The sequence below is a fragment of the Macrobrachium nipponense genome, chromosome 2 (assembly GCF_015104395.2).
Source record: "Macrobrachium nipponense isolate FS-2020 chromosome 2, ASM1510439v2, whole genome shotgun sequence".
NCBI classification, from domain to species: domain Eukaryota; kingdom Metazoa; phylum Arthropoda; class Malacostraca; order Decapoda; family Palaemonidae; genus Macrobrachium; species Macrobrachium nipponense.
Genome location: NC_087201.1, coordinates 53841315 through 53858880, shown reverse-complemented (window position 1 = coordinate 53858880; position 17566 = coordinate 53841315). Strand labels below are relative to the sequence as shown.

Genomic DNA, 17566 nt, shown 5'->3' with positions numbered 1-17566 from the left:
CCCTTTGGGAAACGAAAATTGGCTAGACTGTTTGCAGTATCCTCGTAGAGATGCGAATGAATTGGAAGAAGGGAATACACAAGCTGTGGATACCATCTTTGAGTCTCAGGGACTGGAAAGAAACGCTTGAATTCTGTGTTTGTCGTTAGTGTTTGTTTATTTGTTTGTCTGATATTTCGGTGATGCAGACCAAACCTTGATTCCAGGAAGTCTTTTACGTGGCGGAAAGTTGCCGATCGAGTGGTTGTGCGCTTTGGATGCATCATTAATTGTTATAGGTTGGTTCGAGAAGCAGCTCCCGTCCGCGTCTTGACGTGAATTATAGGGATTTAACGGAGATGTATTGTTTACTAGAAGTCGTACCTATCTTATCGCTCTTAGAATATTAACACTTCTTTATTTTTTCAGATCTCGCCATGGAGAAAGCGTTAGCATTTGTGGAATCCTATCACAAATGGGGAGCCGAGTCCATAGAGTTCCTTCAGATGTTGTAAGTTCGATTTACTTGTCATGTCTTTAGCTTTTAAAATTTTCTCACTCTCTCTCTCTCTCTCTTCTCTCTCTCTCTCTCTCTCTCTCTCTCTCTCTCTCTCATTCTTGTGTATGTTTCCCAAAATATAACCTGTTACCGACATACTTTCCTATCATTGCGAAGATGAGCAGGTAACGCTATTAGCAAAACGTCCTTCCAAAACCTGACAAGTTTCTGGTGCATTCGTTTATGGCATACTCCGCAACTCGGTTTAATTTGCCTTAAATCATCACTGAGCTATGTAACGGTTAGAGACGATGTCGATGGCTATCACGGGCTTGACGTAGGATTTCATAAACAGATTAACGGTTAAGATTAGGGAATTCGAGATCAAGGATATCACGTCCACCGTAAATTATAATCATACAGGCTCCGCTTTCTCGATATGACAGAATCTCTCGATGTAAAATTCACAAAAAAGAAATCTGAGGACTAAATTACGAAGGTGACGGGTTAATAACTTCGATGTCATGTCATGTCAAGTGGTTTTTTCCTCGGAACATAATCTGATGCTTCATCATCCACGTAGATTTCGTGAATTTCTGAGTGAAATTCAGGGTAAATGAGACTTCAGCTTTCTTTTCATATCGTTAACACTGCAAAGCTATACATTTGCTTCTCGCTTACTGATTAGTGGTAATACTGCCGTTCATAACAAAGGAATATAAACCTGTTTGAAGTAAATTGCATAGAATGTACTTGCACTCGTATATTCTCTCTCTCTCTCTTCCTCCTCTCTCTCTCTCTCTCTCTCTCTCGTCTCTCTCTCTCTCTCAATTCTCTCTCTCTCCTCTATATATATATATATATATATATATATATATATATATATATACATATATACATACATACATATATGTATTAATATAAAAGAGAGAGAGATGAGTGCTTGTACAATGTATGCACTTTATTAAAACAGGTTTTTATTCTCTGTTAAGATCGCCACCATTGTTAATAATCATTAAATGGTTTCCTTTTGATAAACCGGCTTGTCCAATACCAAGCAAACGGATAAGCAAATGTATAGCTTTGCAGTTATACATACATATATCATATGTATGTATGTATGTTGTATGTATGTATGTATGTATGTATGTATGTATGTATGTATATATTGTTACTTGCCAGCCTTGACCTTGGCAACGGAATGCTATGAAATGGCTGACAGTAAAACAAAACAAACTGAGAGGTACTCTTTTTAGTCAAGTTAATGGAGGCGTAATTTTACTCAGTTAACGATTAATTAAAGTTACTCATCAATTAACAACAACAAGGTACAAATTAATTTTAACTAGGGACACACGTGATTAACCAAATAAGGTAAATATATTGATTCTACGGTGCTGTAAAGGAAGAAAATCCTTGGTCTAGTCGTACGTGTCCTCGGTCACTCACGAAGAAGACATCCCTCTGAAAGAGAGAGGTGTCGAATTAACTCTAGGACTGGTGAGAATTGAAGCCCTAATACCATGAAATTTAAATGATAAGGATCCACAAACTAACAGCGTCCCCACGGATGGAACAGCCAGTCAGAACTCATTTATATTGCAAGGTTCACAAATCTGCAATAACTACCATACAAACGATGGATGGCATTTGCTGAGAAAAGGAAGGGATTAGGGAACCAAAAGAGGCTTTACTCACTGAGATGACTGGAGAGAGATAAATACACGGTGGTGGGGGTGAGGTGGGCCCACGGGATTTACTCGGAGGGGCTAGTTAAAAGTCTAGAAATATTTCAGTAGGAGGAAAAACCGGAGGCCCAAATAATTATCTCGAGTTGTTTTAGGCTTACCGTAGGAGTCCAAAGGATACGATCCAGTGTATGGGTATCCTAAACTAAAGCCCGTCACACATGGGGGCATGGTCTGACAGACCTGTGGAATGGGCAAGTAAGGATAATGGATGTCCGCATTTTATCAAAGCCAAAACACTTGAGAGAACTAATCCGGGGGAACGCAACCGAGCTTGGGAAGCCAGATCAACTCGGGGTCCAATATGGCTGCTAGCCTTGGTAGTTCTTCTTCCAATCCTTGCAGTGACCTCCCTCGGCAACCTGTAACGGCACGAGATATTGTCGGCAGAGGAATAAGGACAAAATGAGAGAAGTTTGCACTTCGTTTGGATGGGGATGGCAGTTTTATGAGCTAGGATTAACCTATACACACACACACACACATATATATATGTGTATATTAGATATTAATATATATATATATATATATATATATATATATAGATATATCTATATATATATATATATATATATATATATATATATATACGCCAAGAGACAGATAAACAGAACGTATAGTTTCTGTTATCTTTGGTTCAGCGGTGAAAAGTGATATCTCGTATGTCATTTGTACGTTCGCTTTATGCTCACTCCCATTCGAGGTATATGATTTTTTTAAGTTATAGGTTTTTGATTGCCTCTCCTTACTCCGACCTAGAAAAAAAAACAAATTTTTTCATAAGATTTTCTTTCTTGTCCTTTTGTTGTTGGCACAAAGAAAGAAAAGTGAATAGGTGACAAGGAAATATAAAGCACGGGCTTTCCTTTTACCTTCTCCTCTGTGGTTTGTCCTGTGTCATGCAACTTCGGCTTTTAGATTCGCCTTCCATTGGGGAGAGGAACGTTTTTTGTTTCACTGTCTTTGGATAACAAGAATCTTTATCGAAACTAAGACTGAGAGCCGTCGGCGTCCGCATCTTAAAGATGAGGACCCACGGAGGTCTGAGGTGATGTCGGATTCAGTTTCTTGTCAAGGATTTAAACGTTTTATACCTGGCTAGCTATATATGTATATATAATATATATTATATATTATATATATATATATATATATATATATATATATATATAGTATGTGTGTGTGCGTGTATTTCCGTCGGTGAAGTTGTATATCCGCTTGCATGTAAGCATAAATGTTGTGTCAATTTACTAGGAAGTGGGTCAATAGAGTGCGATGTTTTTGGGTAAGTTCTGTACAACCTAGGCTCAACTAATGATGAATAAGTTGTATTTGCATATTACGATAATATTGGAAGTTAAGACTTCAAAATTTTCGGGGTTCTGCAGGTAAATTGAAAACAGAGATGTTTGGTGTCTTAAAGATTTCATTGTTCACTGGTTGTGACATGTACGAGAAAGATCACGTACTACTTGATGTGCTTACCGAAAGGAAGGTGAAGTGATGCTGTCACCAATATGAATGAGTAGTAGCAGTAAATACAAAGTTGGGAATGATACAAAAAAAATAGCTGTTAAATCAAAAACCACGATAAAAGAATCGGTTTATTATTTTGATACCCACAGTACTGCGTTGACACGGAAAACATCCTGAAAAGTCGACGTAGTTATCATGATCGCGTCAAGAGAAGACATTTAGAAAAGGGAACGTTCAGTGAATGTCTTCATGCCTTTCGAGCGGTTTTGGAGGGAACTGGGAAGTAATGGTGGTGACGATCCATGAATACTAAACCAGGTGAAGGGAAGAGGCGAGTTGAACGGCTCTTATTTTCTGAGTATAAGGAGTGGATAAGAATGAATAATCTAGGCCCCTGGAGAATTTGTTCTTGGTTATTGGGAAACTTGATTCCAAGAGATGATTTATTGGCATAAAAGAGAAATGGCAAAGGTAAGATATTTTACGGGGATTTGTTGCTAGTTTAGAGTACTGCGTATGTGAGGTGTTAAGGAAAAAGGAAGGCTGACACTACGTAAGCAGAGTTATTTACGTTTGAAAAGCAACTTGCTACAACGAAAAATACCACGATTTTGAAGTCCTTTGATTAAGCAAACAAATTTAATTAGAAGTCATTCAAATGAACATAAATGAAGATATTAGAATTAGTGCGGTTTGGTTTACATGACAAAAAAGCCATTGTAAAGTGACAAAGATTTCTGCCCACAATTGGCTATAGAGGGAAAGTAAGTAAAGATGTTGATCACATCGCAAAATGAAGGATTTTTTTATTAGCGAAAATATACAATATTTTACTTATATGGGTAACTGCAGAAAAATATTAACATTGAAATACATAGAATGTTTGTAAAATGTACACGCTAATAATATTTAAATGTCAACTCGAACGTCCTGTGAAATTATATTTGTTAATTTTTGGTAAATTTAAGTCAACTGTTGACAAAATGGAGGATTCCAACTTTGGTGACGATGAGAGAAGTTTGTCTGTTATGTGTCTTGAGGCAGAAGGGACACAAGAGAAGAAGCGACTGCCAGAGGAAGATACGATTGGAGGAGAACTGAGGAGGAAAAGAGGATTTACGAAAAACAGTTTGAAAGAATAAGTATGTCACAAAATCCATGTAAGAAAGTGAGTGAAAACCGGGACTTTGAATAAGTACTTGCGTAATTTATTCTACATTTTCGGGAACTTGAAAGTGTAAAACAAACTACGAAAGTACTTGTTCAAAGTCCCGGTTTTCAGTCACCTTCTTACGTGTAATGTGGTATAATATATCCCTAACAGTTACTTTTTGTAATTGTTCCTGTTATTTATTCACAGATATTCTTAAATTTGATTATTCTTATGACTAACTGAGTAATCTGAGAAGTAGATGGTAGCAGCTTCAAGGATGCTTGTTGAGACCTATCTAAGAGAATGCAGGAAGGATGCTGTCGATAAATATTATATTATAATTTCATGTTAGGATGTACATGATTATATAGTCCAGCGTTCTCTCTCTCTCTCTCTCTCTCTCTCTCTCTCTCTCTCTCTCTCTCTCTCTCTCGTTAAGCATTATATAACATTGCCTCTAGTTATTCCATACTAAAAAGTATAAATAGAGGTGGACCATTACGAGCATATCACTAAATAAATGATTCTCCATCCTCCTCTGTCGGCAGTGTTCGTAAAGAGCAACGATATTGTGATGACGTCTTCTATTGACTTTGTGACTTCACTGTGATGCACATATTATCGTTTTATATGAAAAGAGCGGGATAAATTTGTTCTATTTTGAAACGGCCTGCATCAACATATTCTCTCTTTGAAGAAAGTGTTGAAAAAGTTGACCAACAAACATTATTTGCAGTGAAAACTTCCGGAAGTTAGGGACGCCAAATTGCACATTTGGTAGAAACGTTTCAATGTGAGAGAGAAGTTTTTCGAACGAAAAGGAGGAGGTCTGCCGATGTCGTTTTCCGGGTTGTTACATCCTTCATCGTTCTGAAGGATAACCTCGAATACGTTCGTCCTTCTGTTTCCTTTTTCGCTCATTTTTATTTTAAATCTTTGTATGACTCTTCTGCGGTAGAATGTCGGCCGTTTGCAAGTATAAGACTTAGACGAATGATTGAGATTCTGCCAAGATTTCATTCTTGCGAAGTCTGACTTAGGACTGGTGTCTGAACTATTCGCCGCGCGTGCAGATTTTATGCTTTTCTTTATCACTTTTTCGTTCGCGTGTCTGTGTTGTACAAAATCATTTAGTATAGCAAAGATAGTGGTTAAACTCATTCTGTGGATTTTCTTTCACTTGGAATGTGTAATTGTGTATTTGTCTCAGTATGTATGACGTATGTGTGTATCAGGAAGTTTTGAGTGTTTATGTAAGCTACGGTTGGCCTGTTTGAGGGAAATTATGAGCAAACTTTCATTTAGGGATGGAAGCGTTGACGTTGACTGCAAAGAAAAGAAAGGTATTGGAATCTGAAGAGATAACCTGATTTCGTAGGGATATGTAGTGTGAGAAGAATGTCTCCTTTCTCTGCACCCTTTCCCCCTCCTCTGCGGGGCCGATGTTTCTGACAGCTTCCCACCTCCGCCTGGCTCGGTCAGACACAACACTATCTGACAATTGTTGTCTCGGTTCTTCTTTGACAACATTCACCGGCCTTCGCTCTCCCACCAGGCGCCTTCATCCGCCTACTCTTCTGCCTACTTATGTCTCATCCCTTCTCGTCACACGGCCATACCACTGCAGCCTTCTTTGATAGTTCCAAGACTTTTAGTAGTTCCTCCTATTTTTTTTTCATTTTTTATCCATTTTTGTTACTCGACACATCCACCTGAGCATTTTCATCCCTACCCTACTTAATTCTTCTCTTGCTTTCCATATATCAAAGCTGGTCTCACTACTGTTTTATACACTCTACCATTAACCTTGATGTTGATTCTGCGGTCACACAAGACACCTGACATCTTTCTCCAATATTTCCACCCAGCCTGCACTCTGTGTTATTTCTACTTCCAAATTTCCATGACCAGCTTCTGTTGAACCAAATTACCTAAATTTTCCACTCGGTTCAACCTCATCCCTTCAATGCTAGTCTGGGAGTTTTAATCTACGTTGAACCTTAAGTATTCAGTTTTCTTTCTACTGTCTTTAATCCTTTGCAATCCAGTACTTTCCTCCACTGCTCAAGTTTTGGTGCTGCATATCACGATATCATCAGCAAACAGCATGCACCGGGGCGATTAATCTCTTATTCACTTAGATAGCACAGTCATAATCAGGTGAACAAGATGTGGACTTGAAGCAAATCCCTGGTGTAAATCAACTCTTACGGGCATCCATCCAATTAACCCAAAACTTCTCCTAACTTACATTTTTGCTCCTTCATACGTAAGTATATTGGAGAAGAATGAAATGAGTGAAAAACTGGGAGATAAGCAACAATAAAAAAAAAGGGTCAGTTTAACCTAAAGGAAGGACCGAAGTGTTTTGGGTTGGTGAAAAGAGTTGACAGTCTGGAAGTATGAGGATGGGGGAAGAAAGGGAGACAGAAGGGCCTGGATGGAGGGATGAGAGAGGTACCGGAAAGGAAGGGCCTCGCTGTCCAAGACTCGAGAGAATGTGCAGGATGGCCCTGAGATCTGATGAGCCTGATGTTTAGCTGTATGGAACAGTCATGTTGCAGGAATTTTCTGCACAAGGGTTCATCCATGATTCAGCAGGTTTAAGTATGACTGTTCCAGTAATCGTCGTCTTGTTTTTTCTCGGGAGCCACCCCTCTTATGGGGAAAAGGCTAAATGTTATGAAACAAGTAAATAATGCGCCGAAGTTTTCTGTACAGCATATAATGCTGTATGAAACTTTCAGCCACGGCCCATGAAAATCTTAATCCGCTACCCATGAAACTCAGCCACTGTCCATTGGTTGCCTGTTTTGTTGGTACCTATAGTGGTGACAGAGGTATGATTATGGCTATCTTTTAACCTTAAATAAAAATAAAAGTTACTGAGGCTGGAGGGTTGCAATTTGTTATGTATGATGATTGGAAGGTGGATGCTCAACATACCAATTGCAGCCCTCTAGCCTCAGTTTTAAGACGTGAGGGCGGACAGAAAAAGTGCGGACGGACAGACAACGCCGTCACGATAGTTTTCTTTTACAGAAAACTGAAAAAGACAGGCACTATATGTGTGTGTGTGTGTGTGTGATCATGCAAGCCGAGCGAGAGATAATGCCATTCCCAGCTTGAGAGAGGTTACGAATATTGCATCGAGGCCCTTCATGTAATCAGGCGAATCTTGGGGAGAGCATTTCCGTGCCTTTCAGCCCGAGACTTCGTCGAGAGCGAGTTATTTCCTTCCCTCATCAAAGATGGCTTGTGAGAGCAGAGATGTCTTAGCCGAGGGAGATTGATGGGGTCGAAGTTTCCTGCTAAGGAGGGTGGTCGGAAGGAATCTCTCTGCCCCTTCACATTTTGGTGATGTCGCTCCTTCCAGCCCCGTTTCTTCCTGTGTTTACATGTCGTTCGAGACAAACATTAACCGGAGTTTCTTTCGGTTCCTAGTTTCTCTGTGAGTGGCCATAGCGGTAGTTTCTTGTTTTTTATTATTTTTCGTAATGCAGTGACCACCTTTTTTTATTTAGCATTTGTTGGTTGTTCATTTTTAGTGCTTTTTCATATCTTTTTCTTTTGTTTTCATTGCATTTATTAGAAGTACGGAATTCAGTCATTTTCAGTGTATTCAAGTTGAACTTGTCTCCTTATTAGTTCGCAGTAAAAGTTCGTGGTAATACACTGTTAAATTCTTAATAGCATTTTATAGTATTGCAGTTGCGGGTGAAGTTTCTTGTAATAGCGTTTTATGAAAAGAATGAACAAATGAACAAGTTTTTTTTCGATAAGGGTGATCCAGCTGAGGTGATTTTTTTTTTAAATTATACATAGCATTGCATGGTACAGCTCTTTTACCGTACTTTATCGTAATCATATGTGGGAAACGTATGGAGCTTGTATTTGAGAGCACCAGTCGAGGTCCTTTTATGTTTTTAGTTTCCTGTAAAAGAAAAGTATTGAGATGGCTTTGTCTGTCTCTGTCCGTCCGCACTTTTTATGTCTGCCCTCAGATCTTAAAAACTACTTAGGCCAGAGGGCTAAAGTTGGTATGGTGACCATCCGCCCTCCAATCATCAAACATACCAGATTGCAGCCCTCTAGCCTCGATTATTTTTATTTTATTGAAGAGTAACGTTAGCCAAGATCGTACGTCTGGCACGGCAACAACATAGGCCAACACTGCCGGCTGAGAGTCTCGTGGCCGTGGCCGAGAGTTTCATACAGCATTAGATGATGTACAGAAAATTCGATTGCGCTGAAGAAACTGCGACGCAGTTTGTACTTGTTATTCATAGGCATTATTGGTGTGGGTCTTTAGAGATCGTTCTTATTGCTTTTGACCTCCAAGTGGCATTCCACGAGCCTCCCCGGACTAAGCTCAGATCTGTTTTTTGGAAACCTCATTTCTCCAAGATTCCTCTTGACGTGTCACTTCACCCTGTGACTCTCACGTAACCCACCAAAAGTGGCTGCTAAGTATAAGAAATCACTTTCACGGGCAACATGACCCGAGTGACATCAATGAATTAAACACTTGTATTCATAAATGCGCTCAGAGTAGCATACAAAAAATTGCTTAGCAAATTATGCGCTAAATAACCTGAATCGCTCTTCGAGGTCACCATTTCAGGAGCTGTAGCGTTTGTGATAATAATGTCATGATAATCGAATGTCAGATATAGAATTTTCTAGAATTTGATCTGTATATCCTTGTCAGTTTAGTAATGCTGAAGCATATTTGGCTTGTTATATTTTCCTAAAGGATAATCTCAGTTCACTGGAAAGAAATACCGGTGATTATTAACTGTAAAAATGAAACTTGTGTTTATAATCTTTGTTAATTTGAAGTATCGTAAACTGATGACGGCTAGGTTTGCTTTTGAGTTTTGAAAGGAGAAGAAATTGAGAGCTTATTCCAGCAAAGAATGGTATTATACGATGAGTTCAAGACTCACAGAAGGTTTCCCAAGACAAAATGCATGCATAAATGCGTAGCTTTATTGTCAATAGCCAACAGGTTGTAAATCTATTTTATTGCGGTAAGCGAAATGAAAAATATGTTTCGAAACGAGAGTCCTTTTATTCAGAGCTCTCTCTCTCTCTCTCTCTCTCTCTCTCTTCCTCTCTCTCTCTCTCTCGGAGTCGGAAGATGTGGGGTTCTTTTGTTTGCATGTTTTCTTCATCGGATGAGAAGGAAAACGGGAAAATAATACATTTATCTTAGGGCCGTAGGTTACTGGCAATATAACTGTCAGAAATTCTTCAGTGAATATTCCAGTAACGTTATAATAGCTATTCATTATCATTTAGGGTGGGGAACTTGTTCTGTAGCCCATAGCTGTTAGGGTATTTCAATTTCCGGGTAATATTCGAAGTTTACTTTGCTTATGTAAGCATTGGAGCGGCGAAAGTTAAATGATGTGGACTATCTTTTGAACTTGTCCAAACTATGTTCATCCTGTAACAGATATAATAGCGTTATAGAACTTATGAAGGGGTGAAGCTACCACATTTATGTCGTCCGTATCCTACAGGGTTATTAGAATAGTTCTGCTCCATTTGTTAATCAAATTGGGAGCTGGTGTGTACAATAACAGTGGTGGTACTTAAATGAAAGTTATATTCATACGAACTTGATGGCGTGCGCTACGCTGCGCCGGAACCCGGCGCTGTCCGTCATGTCTCCCCTACCCTCCCGATCCCCAACCTACCCCACCCCCACCCGGGGCTGACAAACGAGAAAGATCTACTCTGATTTTATGTTTATAGATTACTATTGCAGTACCTTTGTGTTATCATCATGACCGCCATGATTATGACTGCTATCGCTTGAACGTGTAAGTGAGGGATGTGATCATTCTCTGGTCGGAATCAGCCTCATTCATATATTAGGGATATTCTAATTATCTCAGCCTCCTTCCTTGTTGGTATTACAGGACGACCCTTTATTAATGTGATTAATAATCTCAGTTAAGAGGATTCCGATACACTTCGGTGTTCGTGGCTTTGTCAACTCTTGGGTTTAACCGAACTTTGCGTTACTACTACCTGCCAGCCAAGTATATCGTTGGGACTGACTACTAATTAGGGGGAGGGAAACGCAGGTACGCGACAGTCTAGACTTGTGTAGTTCCCCTGAGGGACTGATTAGATAGCACACCGAGAGCTTCCTGCCCCACTAGAAGACGTTTGTCTTTCATCTTTCATGTTTCAAGTTGCCCTAAAGGACAATAACTGGCGTATATATTTCAAGCTGCCTTTCTTAATATTAACTGATTTGCATATGCTAGGCCTCCCCTGCATCACACTGAATAACTAGTACATTTGTGGACTGGCCTTCTGCGTCAAGGAAATTGAAGTACAAGCTCGAACTACCCCCTGTCAAATATGCGAATTGATACCAATATTTTTGAGTTTTATAATATTTATGGTACGCTAATAAGATAATAATAGCAGATAAGAAAGAGCTACCTGCTATTTGTAATTTCCTTTCCTGTTTATCCACTTCCCCTGACCTGACTTTGTACTGCTTCTGTTTTCTTGAGATGTCTCCTTCCGGTGCGGCTGTCGAAAATACTGGCTTTCATTGTTCGACAGATTTCTCCCTTGTCTTCAGCTTTACAAGCAGTGGTTCTCTCTCTCTCTCTCTCTCTCTCTCTCTCTCTCTCTCTCTCTCCTGCACTGTATTTGGACATCTCTGTTGATAAAATCTTTCATCTTCCTTCGTTACTTTTTCCTTTAGGTATTCATTTTCAAAGAGATTTCTTATATACTGTATCTTCGTCTGTTAGTTTTAGCGCCTTTTACAATAACCTGGTCAAGGTTTTAGACAAAATATTTTTCAGTGTTATTCAAAATGATTTAATTTAACGGCATTGCTTTTATACAGAAGAATTAATGTTGGAATTGAACATTGTTTTCATAAATCATTTTCTTTTCATCTTCAGTCAAAGATAGTCTAATTCCCTCAAAGATTTCCTTAAAATTTAGTAGGACTTCCTGCAATATAAATAAAAAGAATTCTGTTCTATTTTTAGGATAAATCTAACTAATAACTCCGCGTCGAGTATTTCTTTGGAAATTACAGTTTCCTATAGTATTCGGGTTGCTTATTAAGAATTTACCGTTATTTTTGGGCGGTCGACTGTAATTAACCCCCAGGGGCCAGTACTAAACACGGCGAAATACGACATCCCTAGTGGATGTCGTATTCGCGGTTACTTTAATTGCAGTCTGTGCGGAGTTATTCCTTAGAATTACCATTTTTAGTATTCAACAATGCAGACTTCTTGGATTTGGGGTCAACGCAAATAAGCTTTTGGATATTAGTTTACAACTCCCCCCCCCCCCCCCCCCTCCCCCCCCCCCCCCCCCCCCCCCCCCCCCCCCCCCCCACTACGAAGTTTCGAAAGAGGCTTTTCACCCCTTTTTTCACTGTGTACTCCTTAAGAATTGGCGAACTGAATCTGAGGAAACTTAGTAGATATGTGCATTGATTTGCCCTCCAGAGATGCTGAAATTTGGGGAGAAATTTAGTTAGTTACCGAAGTTTTGCCATAAGACTATACATCGTTTCACAATGATTTTCCTCTGCCAAGTTCCATCCAAATTCTTTTCAACCGTTTTTCGAGATATCGTGCTAACACTAACAAATAGTACACAACTGGCCACTGTATGAAGAGATCCCGATGTACTAACTAACATTACTACATTAAGCACATTGTTACTACTGTACAGCACCTTGGTCTGAGTCCTCCCATCCTCTCCCCCTGCAGGGGGGGAGGGGGGAGGGGAGACGATCCAATATTGAAGCCTTGAACGGGACTTTATTCACACAACGTAGAGCCTTGCCATGCCCTTTTGCTGCCTGCCTCACTCAATTACCCAACGACAACTAATTACCCACAATACAACACGATAAACATTACATTGAGCACTACAAGACAAATTGGTCTGTCACATGCTTTATTCCTCTCCCTAATTCCTTCCTTTGACCCCACCCCTTGATTCCCCCTTCCAAAACCTCGTCTTCCTTCCGAATCGGATTCAACCGAACCCTCTCCCTATCCTGTCCCCTCTAACCATACCGTTACTGTATGATATCTTTTATGATTTCTTATGTTCGCTCCATTATGCGGAGTGGCGACCATATGTCATTACTTATCAAAGAATTTATTTTTATTTGTGTCAATTGTCATTATTTTCATCTCTGGCAGTATAATCTTCCGCGTTTATACCATCGCCAACCACATTTTATTTTTAATGATCGTGACATTTTGCAGACTGCCCGGCCGTGGACCTTTCTTCATTAGCGTCTCCAACCTTGGCGACCCGGGCTTGGCCTTCACCTTCTACTTCCCCATCGTCATCGCCTTGCATGCTGGTCTCGGCACCCGGTTCATGTGGTCCATTGTCTTCTGCGAGTGGTCCAACATGCTTCTCAAATGGTGAGTGGAGTGTTATGAATTTGGGATTTGGCTTGTGTGAAGCTCAGTGAGGTAGCCTCGTAGAGCTTATTATCGTTAACACACATACATATATATGAATTTTTATCACATCACCGTGATTCATATACATGCATTAAGCTACAAAGGTCCTTTAATGTCCAATTCGCTCTACCTCGGAATTAATATATTTAAATATATATTAACCGAAGGGGAAATTTTTTAGTTGATAATAATTTCGTCCTCCCGTGGATTCGAGCCAGCGGACAGATGAGAAATCAGGACCTTAGTGAGTTGTTGGCCGAGTCGGCAATGTCACTGAAGTCCTGATTTCTCCTCTGTCCGCTGGTTCTAATCCACGAGAGAACGAAATTATTATCAACCTATGTTGTTGGAAATCTTTAAGAACTTCAAATTTTGCTAGACTTGCCTCACCTGGGGCTCTGTTATGCATATTCCTGTAGAGCTTTGTTTGGATCAGAATGATAACTTATGGATCATCTAGGAACTTGAAGACACACACTACCTCGCCACATTAGGTATAACAATCTCTACTATTGCACTAGATAGTTAAATATTACATAAAGTGTTTCCGTAAGGTAGCTTGAGAGTCAACGTAACCGAGAACTTCGGGGAGTATAAGAATCCCTTCCAATCTCCAGTCAAAATTCAAATAAAATCTTTTGAGTGCAAAAACGCAAAGGCGCGTCTTGGCTTCTGGAGGGGGTACCATCCCTTTGTCTTATTCATGTTTGAGGAAATCAATGTCTTCTTTTCAAGCTTATTGCATAGAATTTGCCTCGGGTATATACTGTATTCGTCTGACATAGTAATAGACAACTGTTCATTTCAGGGCCGCGTCAAATTGATTTTCTTCGTTAGAATCTTACCAAAGCTATGGATCGTCTTTTGGAAATAGCTATTTGAAACCACAGCCTAATTGGCAAAAATATGCAGTGATTTCTGATGTTGGTAATTAAGGTACTTATCAGAGTGATTTTAAAGCAAACTTAGCTAAATCTAGCAGGCTCCTGGGTAGATGCTAGTAAAACGTCATCGCTGTAGGCCCTCCCAATCACCGATACTGTAGTATGAATGACGTACTTGACTACCGCCCATATACTCTAGAGTGAAGACTGAGATGTTGGTGGTAGTAGTAATAGCATTAGTAAATGGAATTCTGCTATTGTTTCACATGCTCAAACACCTAACCTACATTCTCTCTCTCTCTCTCTCTCTCTCTCTCTCTCTCTCTCTCTCTCATCTTTTCGATGTCATGTCTCCAAGTAGAGTACAATAAGGGAATGGGCATCAAATGAGAATATCAGTTGTGTAATACAGTTCCATGGCGCAAATCACGTTTCCTTAAACTTGAAATACGCACCAAGTCTTACACACTGTGAAACCATTGTTACCTTGGAGATTCCGTTGCTTCCTATTGTCTCAAAAGTTCCGGTTCACGTGTACCTGCTATGTCCTGCTAAATGAAGTAACATAACGCAAATGTTTCAACCTTAACTTCCATAATGCATGATCAGTCTCATAGTAAATACACATTGTTTGCTATAGCACACTACTACCCCCTTCATTATTTTACTTGTGTGCCTGTGTCAGTTTTGTTCTCTCTATGCGCTAGATTCATTTACTTGAAACTGAAACTAATGTTTTTTGTAGGGTTGTTGAGTGATTATCAGTGAGTCTAAGTATTCCCTGTTTTATCTATTTATTTTTGTATGAATTTAAAGTTACTCATTCTTCCAGTTGTCAGTCATTTTGTTTATTTCATTTACTTCTTTATTATATATGTGTATAATTTATATATATATATATAAATAAAATATATATATATAGTATATATATATATATATACATATATATATATATAGATATATATATATATATATATATATATTATATATATATATATATATATATATTTTTTTGTTTTTTTATTTAGTCATAACTACATTGTAGTGCTGAATGTTACACGTAATCATAGTTCAAGCGCTTGGGGGGCTATGCCCTAAATTTTATAATCCACTAATGCATTGAGTGTACTAAACTTTATTGAAATTGAAGGAAATATGAAACAAAAAAAATATTGTAATATAAACTTATGTAAAAGGATTTGTTGTTGCTTGTTTAAGATTAAGCCAGCCTTGTACGAATCATGGTCTTGCGCTTTGAGCAGACCATAAGTTTAGAACTTTCGATGGAAATAGGGAACATAATTTCTACAGGTATAGGTCTTCCATATTCTCTAAATGATCGTATTTTCATTTCAATATGATTGTATCTCACCCATTCCAAGGGTTTTGTATAAATGATAGTGAAAGTCTAGGTAGAATAGTACAATGAAAATAGTAATATTGTCATATGTACTATATTTACAAAATTTCTTTGTTATAATACTGTCGTATGTATATATACAAAATTCTCATTCATTACCCGTGGTATCACCAATGGAAACCGTAATAGTATCATCATTCTCAACAGTGATTTGCCTTTCCTTTAACACTGGAATTTAATGCATTCCTAATTCTGTTTTTTCAATGACCTCGGTACTATGAACGTAATACAGTTACTGCCTTTAACGATAACACTATAGGAAGCTTTGTATTTTATTTTCATTTTGTTTGTGTTTAACTCAAATCTGTGTTTCTATCTTTGGTTTCAACTGTTATGGTCGCCTATTGAGGTGGCGAGCTGTAACAAGCAAAGTAGTAGTTCCAACTCTGTTAAGTTTAGACAAAATCTGTAACAGTTTCTTTATTTACTTGGACTGCATAGATGAAAAGGTTTAGATTATCATCCATTTATAGTCTATTATCTTACAATTTTCGATGAGGTTTACGATTAATCCTGTTCAAAGTATTCCTTATTGTACAAGAGGGTCAAATATTTGTGTTTCTACGACCATTTTGATACTACTGGGAACCCTGCTATTACGTCTGATGTCAGTTAACGCCACAACTAGCGTCTTTCTGGGTGCTTACTAAATTTAGCTAAGTTTCCCTTCAAATTTCTTTGATTTACTCTGCCTTAATCATCCTCATTAGACATCATTGCATATTGCCTATTAGGCTGTGGCTGCAAATAGCCGTTTGCAAAATAGACCAATATCCAATGCTTTGTGAAGATTTAGTCGACGAAAATCTATTTGACACGGCCCTGAAATGCACAGTAGTTGACTGAAGTAGGTGGGAATGATGCCCTAGAACTCGCCTGCATTATTCTTTAGTTTTCCGAGTCAGTATAGGGCTGTCTATCCCATGCGCAGCAGAACTCCATATATGAAAGGTTTCCTTTTGTATACTTCGAAAAATACAAATGACCTGTAAAATTTCATTTCATGCCTAAGCATTGATGAAGATAGATATATGTAACGCTACTCTGGAAAGGAGTGTGTTAGAAAAACTCCTATGAGGACAAAATCAAGATCATTGGTACTATGTTGTGGTTTTGACGCGTTTTCCAGAATCGACAGCCTTTGAATAAGGTTTGGGTAAGTCATCTCCCACATTATACATTGAAGGGAGCACTGAAAAGAACCCTTGCGAATCAGGTGGTTCCGACGCGAGCTGTCTGGATGCCAAAATCAAAACTTGTCTTTACATTATGACTTTTCTGACATACAAACTCTTTTCTTCGTAGATTTTTTTTTTCGGGATATCGGAAAATTGAGGGGGAACTTATTATCGTTCTCCTTTCTGTTTTTATTTATTTTCGTTTGGTTACTTGTGTTGCAAGACACTGTCTCTGTACAGTTTGGTACTCTTTTGAGGTTGCTGCATATTACTTATGCGTAGTTTCTTTAGGATTGTTCACATAAATTTATATATATATATAATTATATATATGTGTGTATACTATATTCAAACCTATTTCTACCCAGACATATATACATAAATCCCTTTAATTCAAATACATTTTGCCAGAGCTTGAATAGACCTAACCCCGTCATCGTAACGTGGTTGGGTTTCTTCTTGTAATTTTCACCTTGAATTCCAGCTCAGTGGTGAGGTCACTGTGTCTTGTAGATGTGTTATATATATATATATATATATATATATATATATATATAGATATATATATATACACACACACTTGGTTGTGCTTGTTTATGAGTGTGTGTTTGTGTGGGTGGATGGAGGGTTGTTGTTTTCGTAGGTCACTTTGCTTCACGTATATTTTTTGTGCCAGGTTCACGGACTCGAGCAAATTTATAATTGTTTTTACTTTTTCTTTCACTTTTTTGAGCGAGCACTTGAAG

General features: G+C 38.6%; 1 protein-coding gene across 4 annotated transcripts in view; it reads left to right on the top strand.

Moving 5' to 3' along the window:
• The window catches only part of LOC135220588 (glucose-6-phosphatase 2-like), a 275548-nt gene that overhangs the window by 184279 nt on the left and 73703 nt on the right, over positions 1–17566 (top strand). For all 4 annotated transcript variants that reach the window (XM_064257847.1, XM_064257845.1, XM_064257844.1 and 1 more), the window contains exons 2-3: positions 409–490; positions 13132–13296. In XM_064257847.1, coding sequence (XP_064113917.1) covers positions 417–490; positions 13132–13296 — 239 coding nt within the window. In that variant the 5' untranslated portion in view covers positions 409–416. The remainder of the gene's footprint in view (positions 1–408; positions 491–13131; positions 13297–17566) is intronic.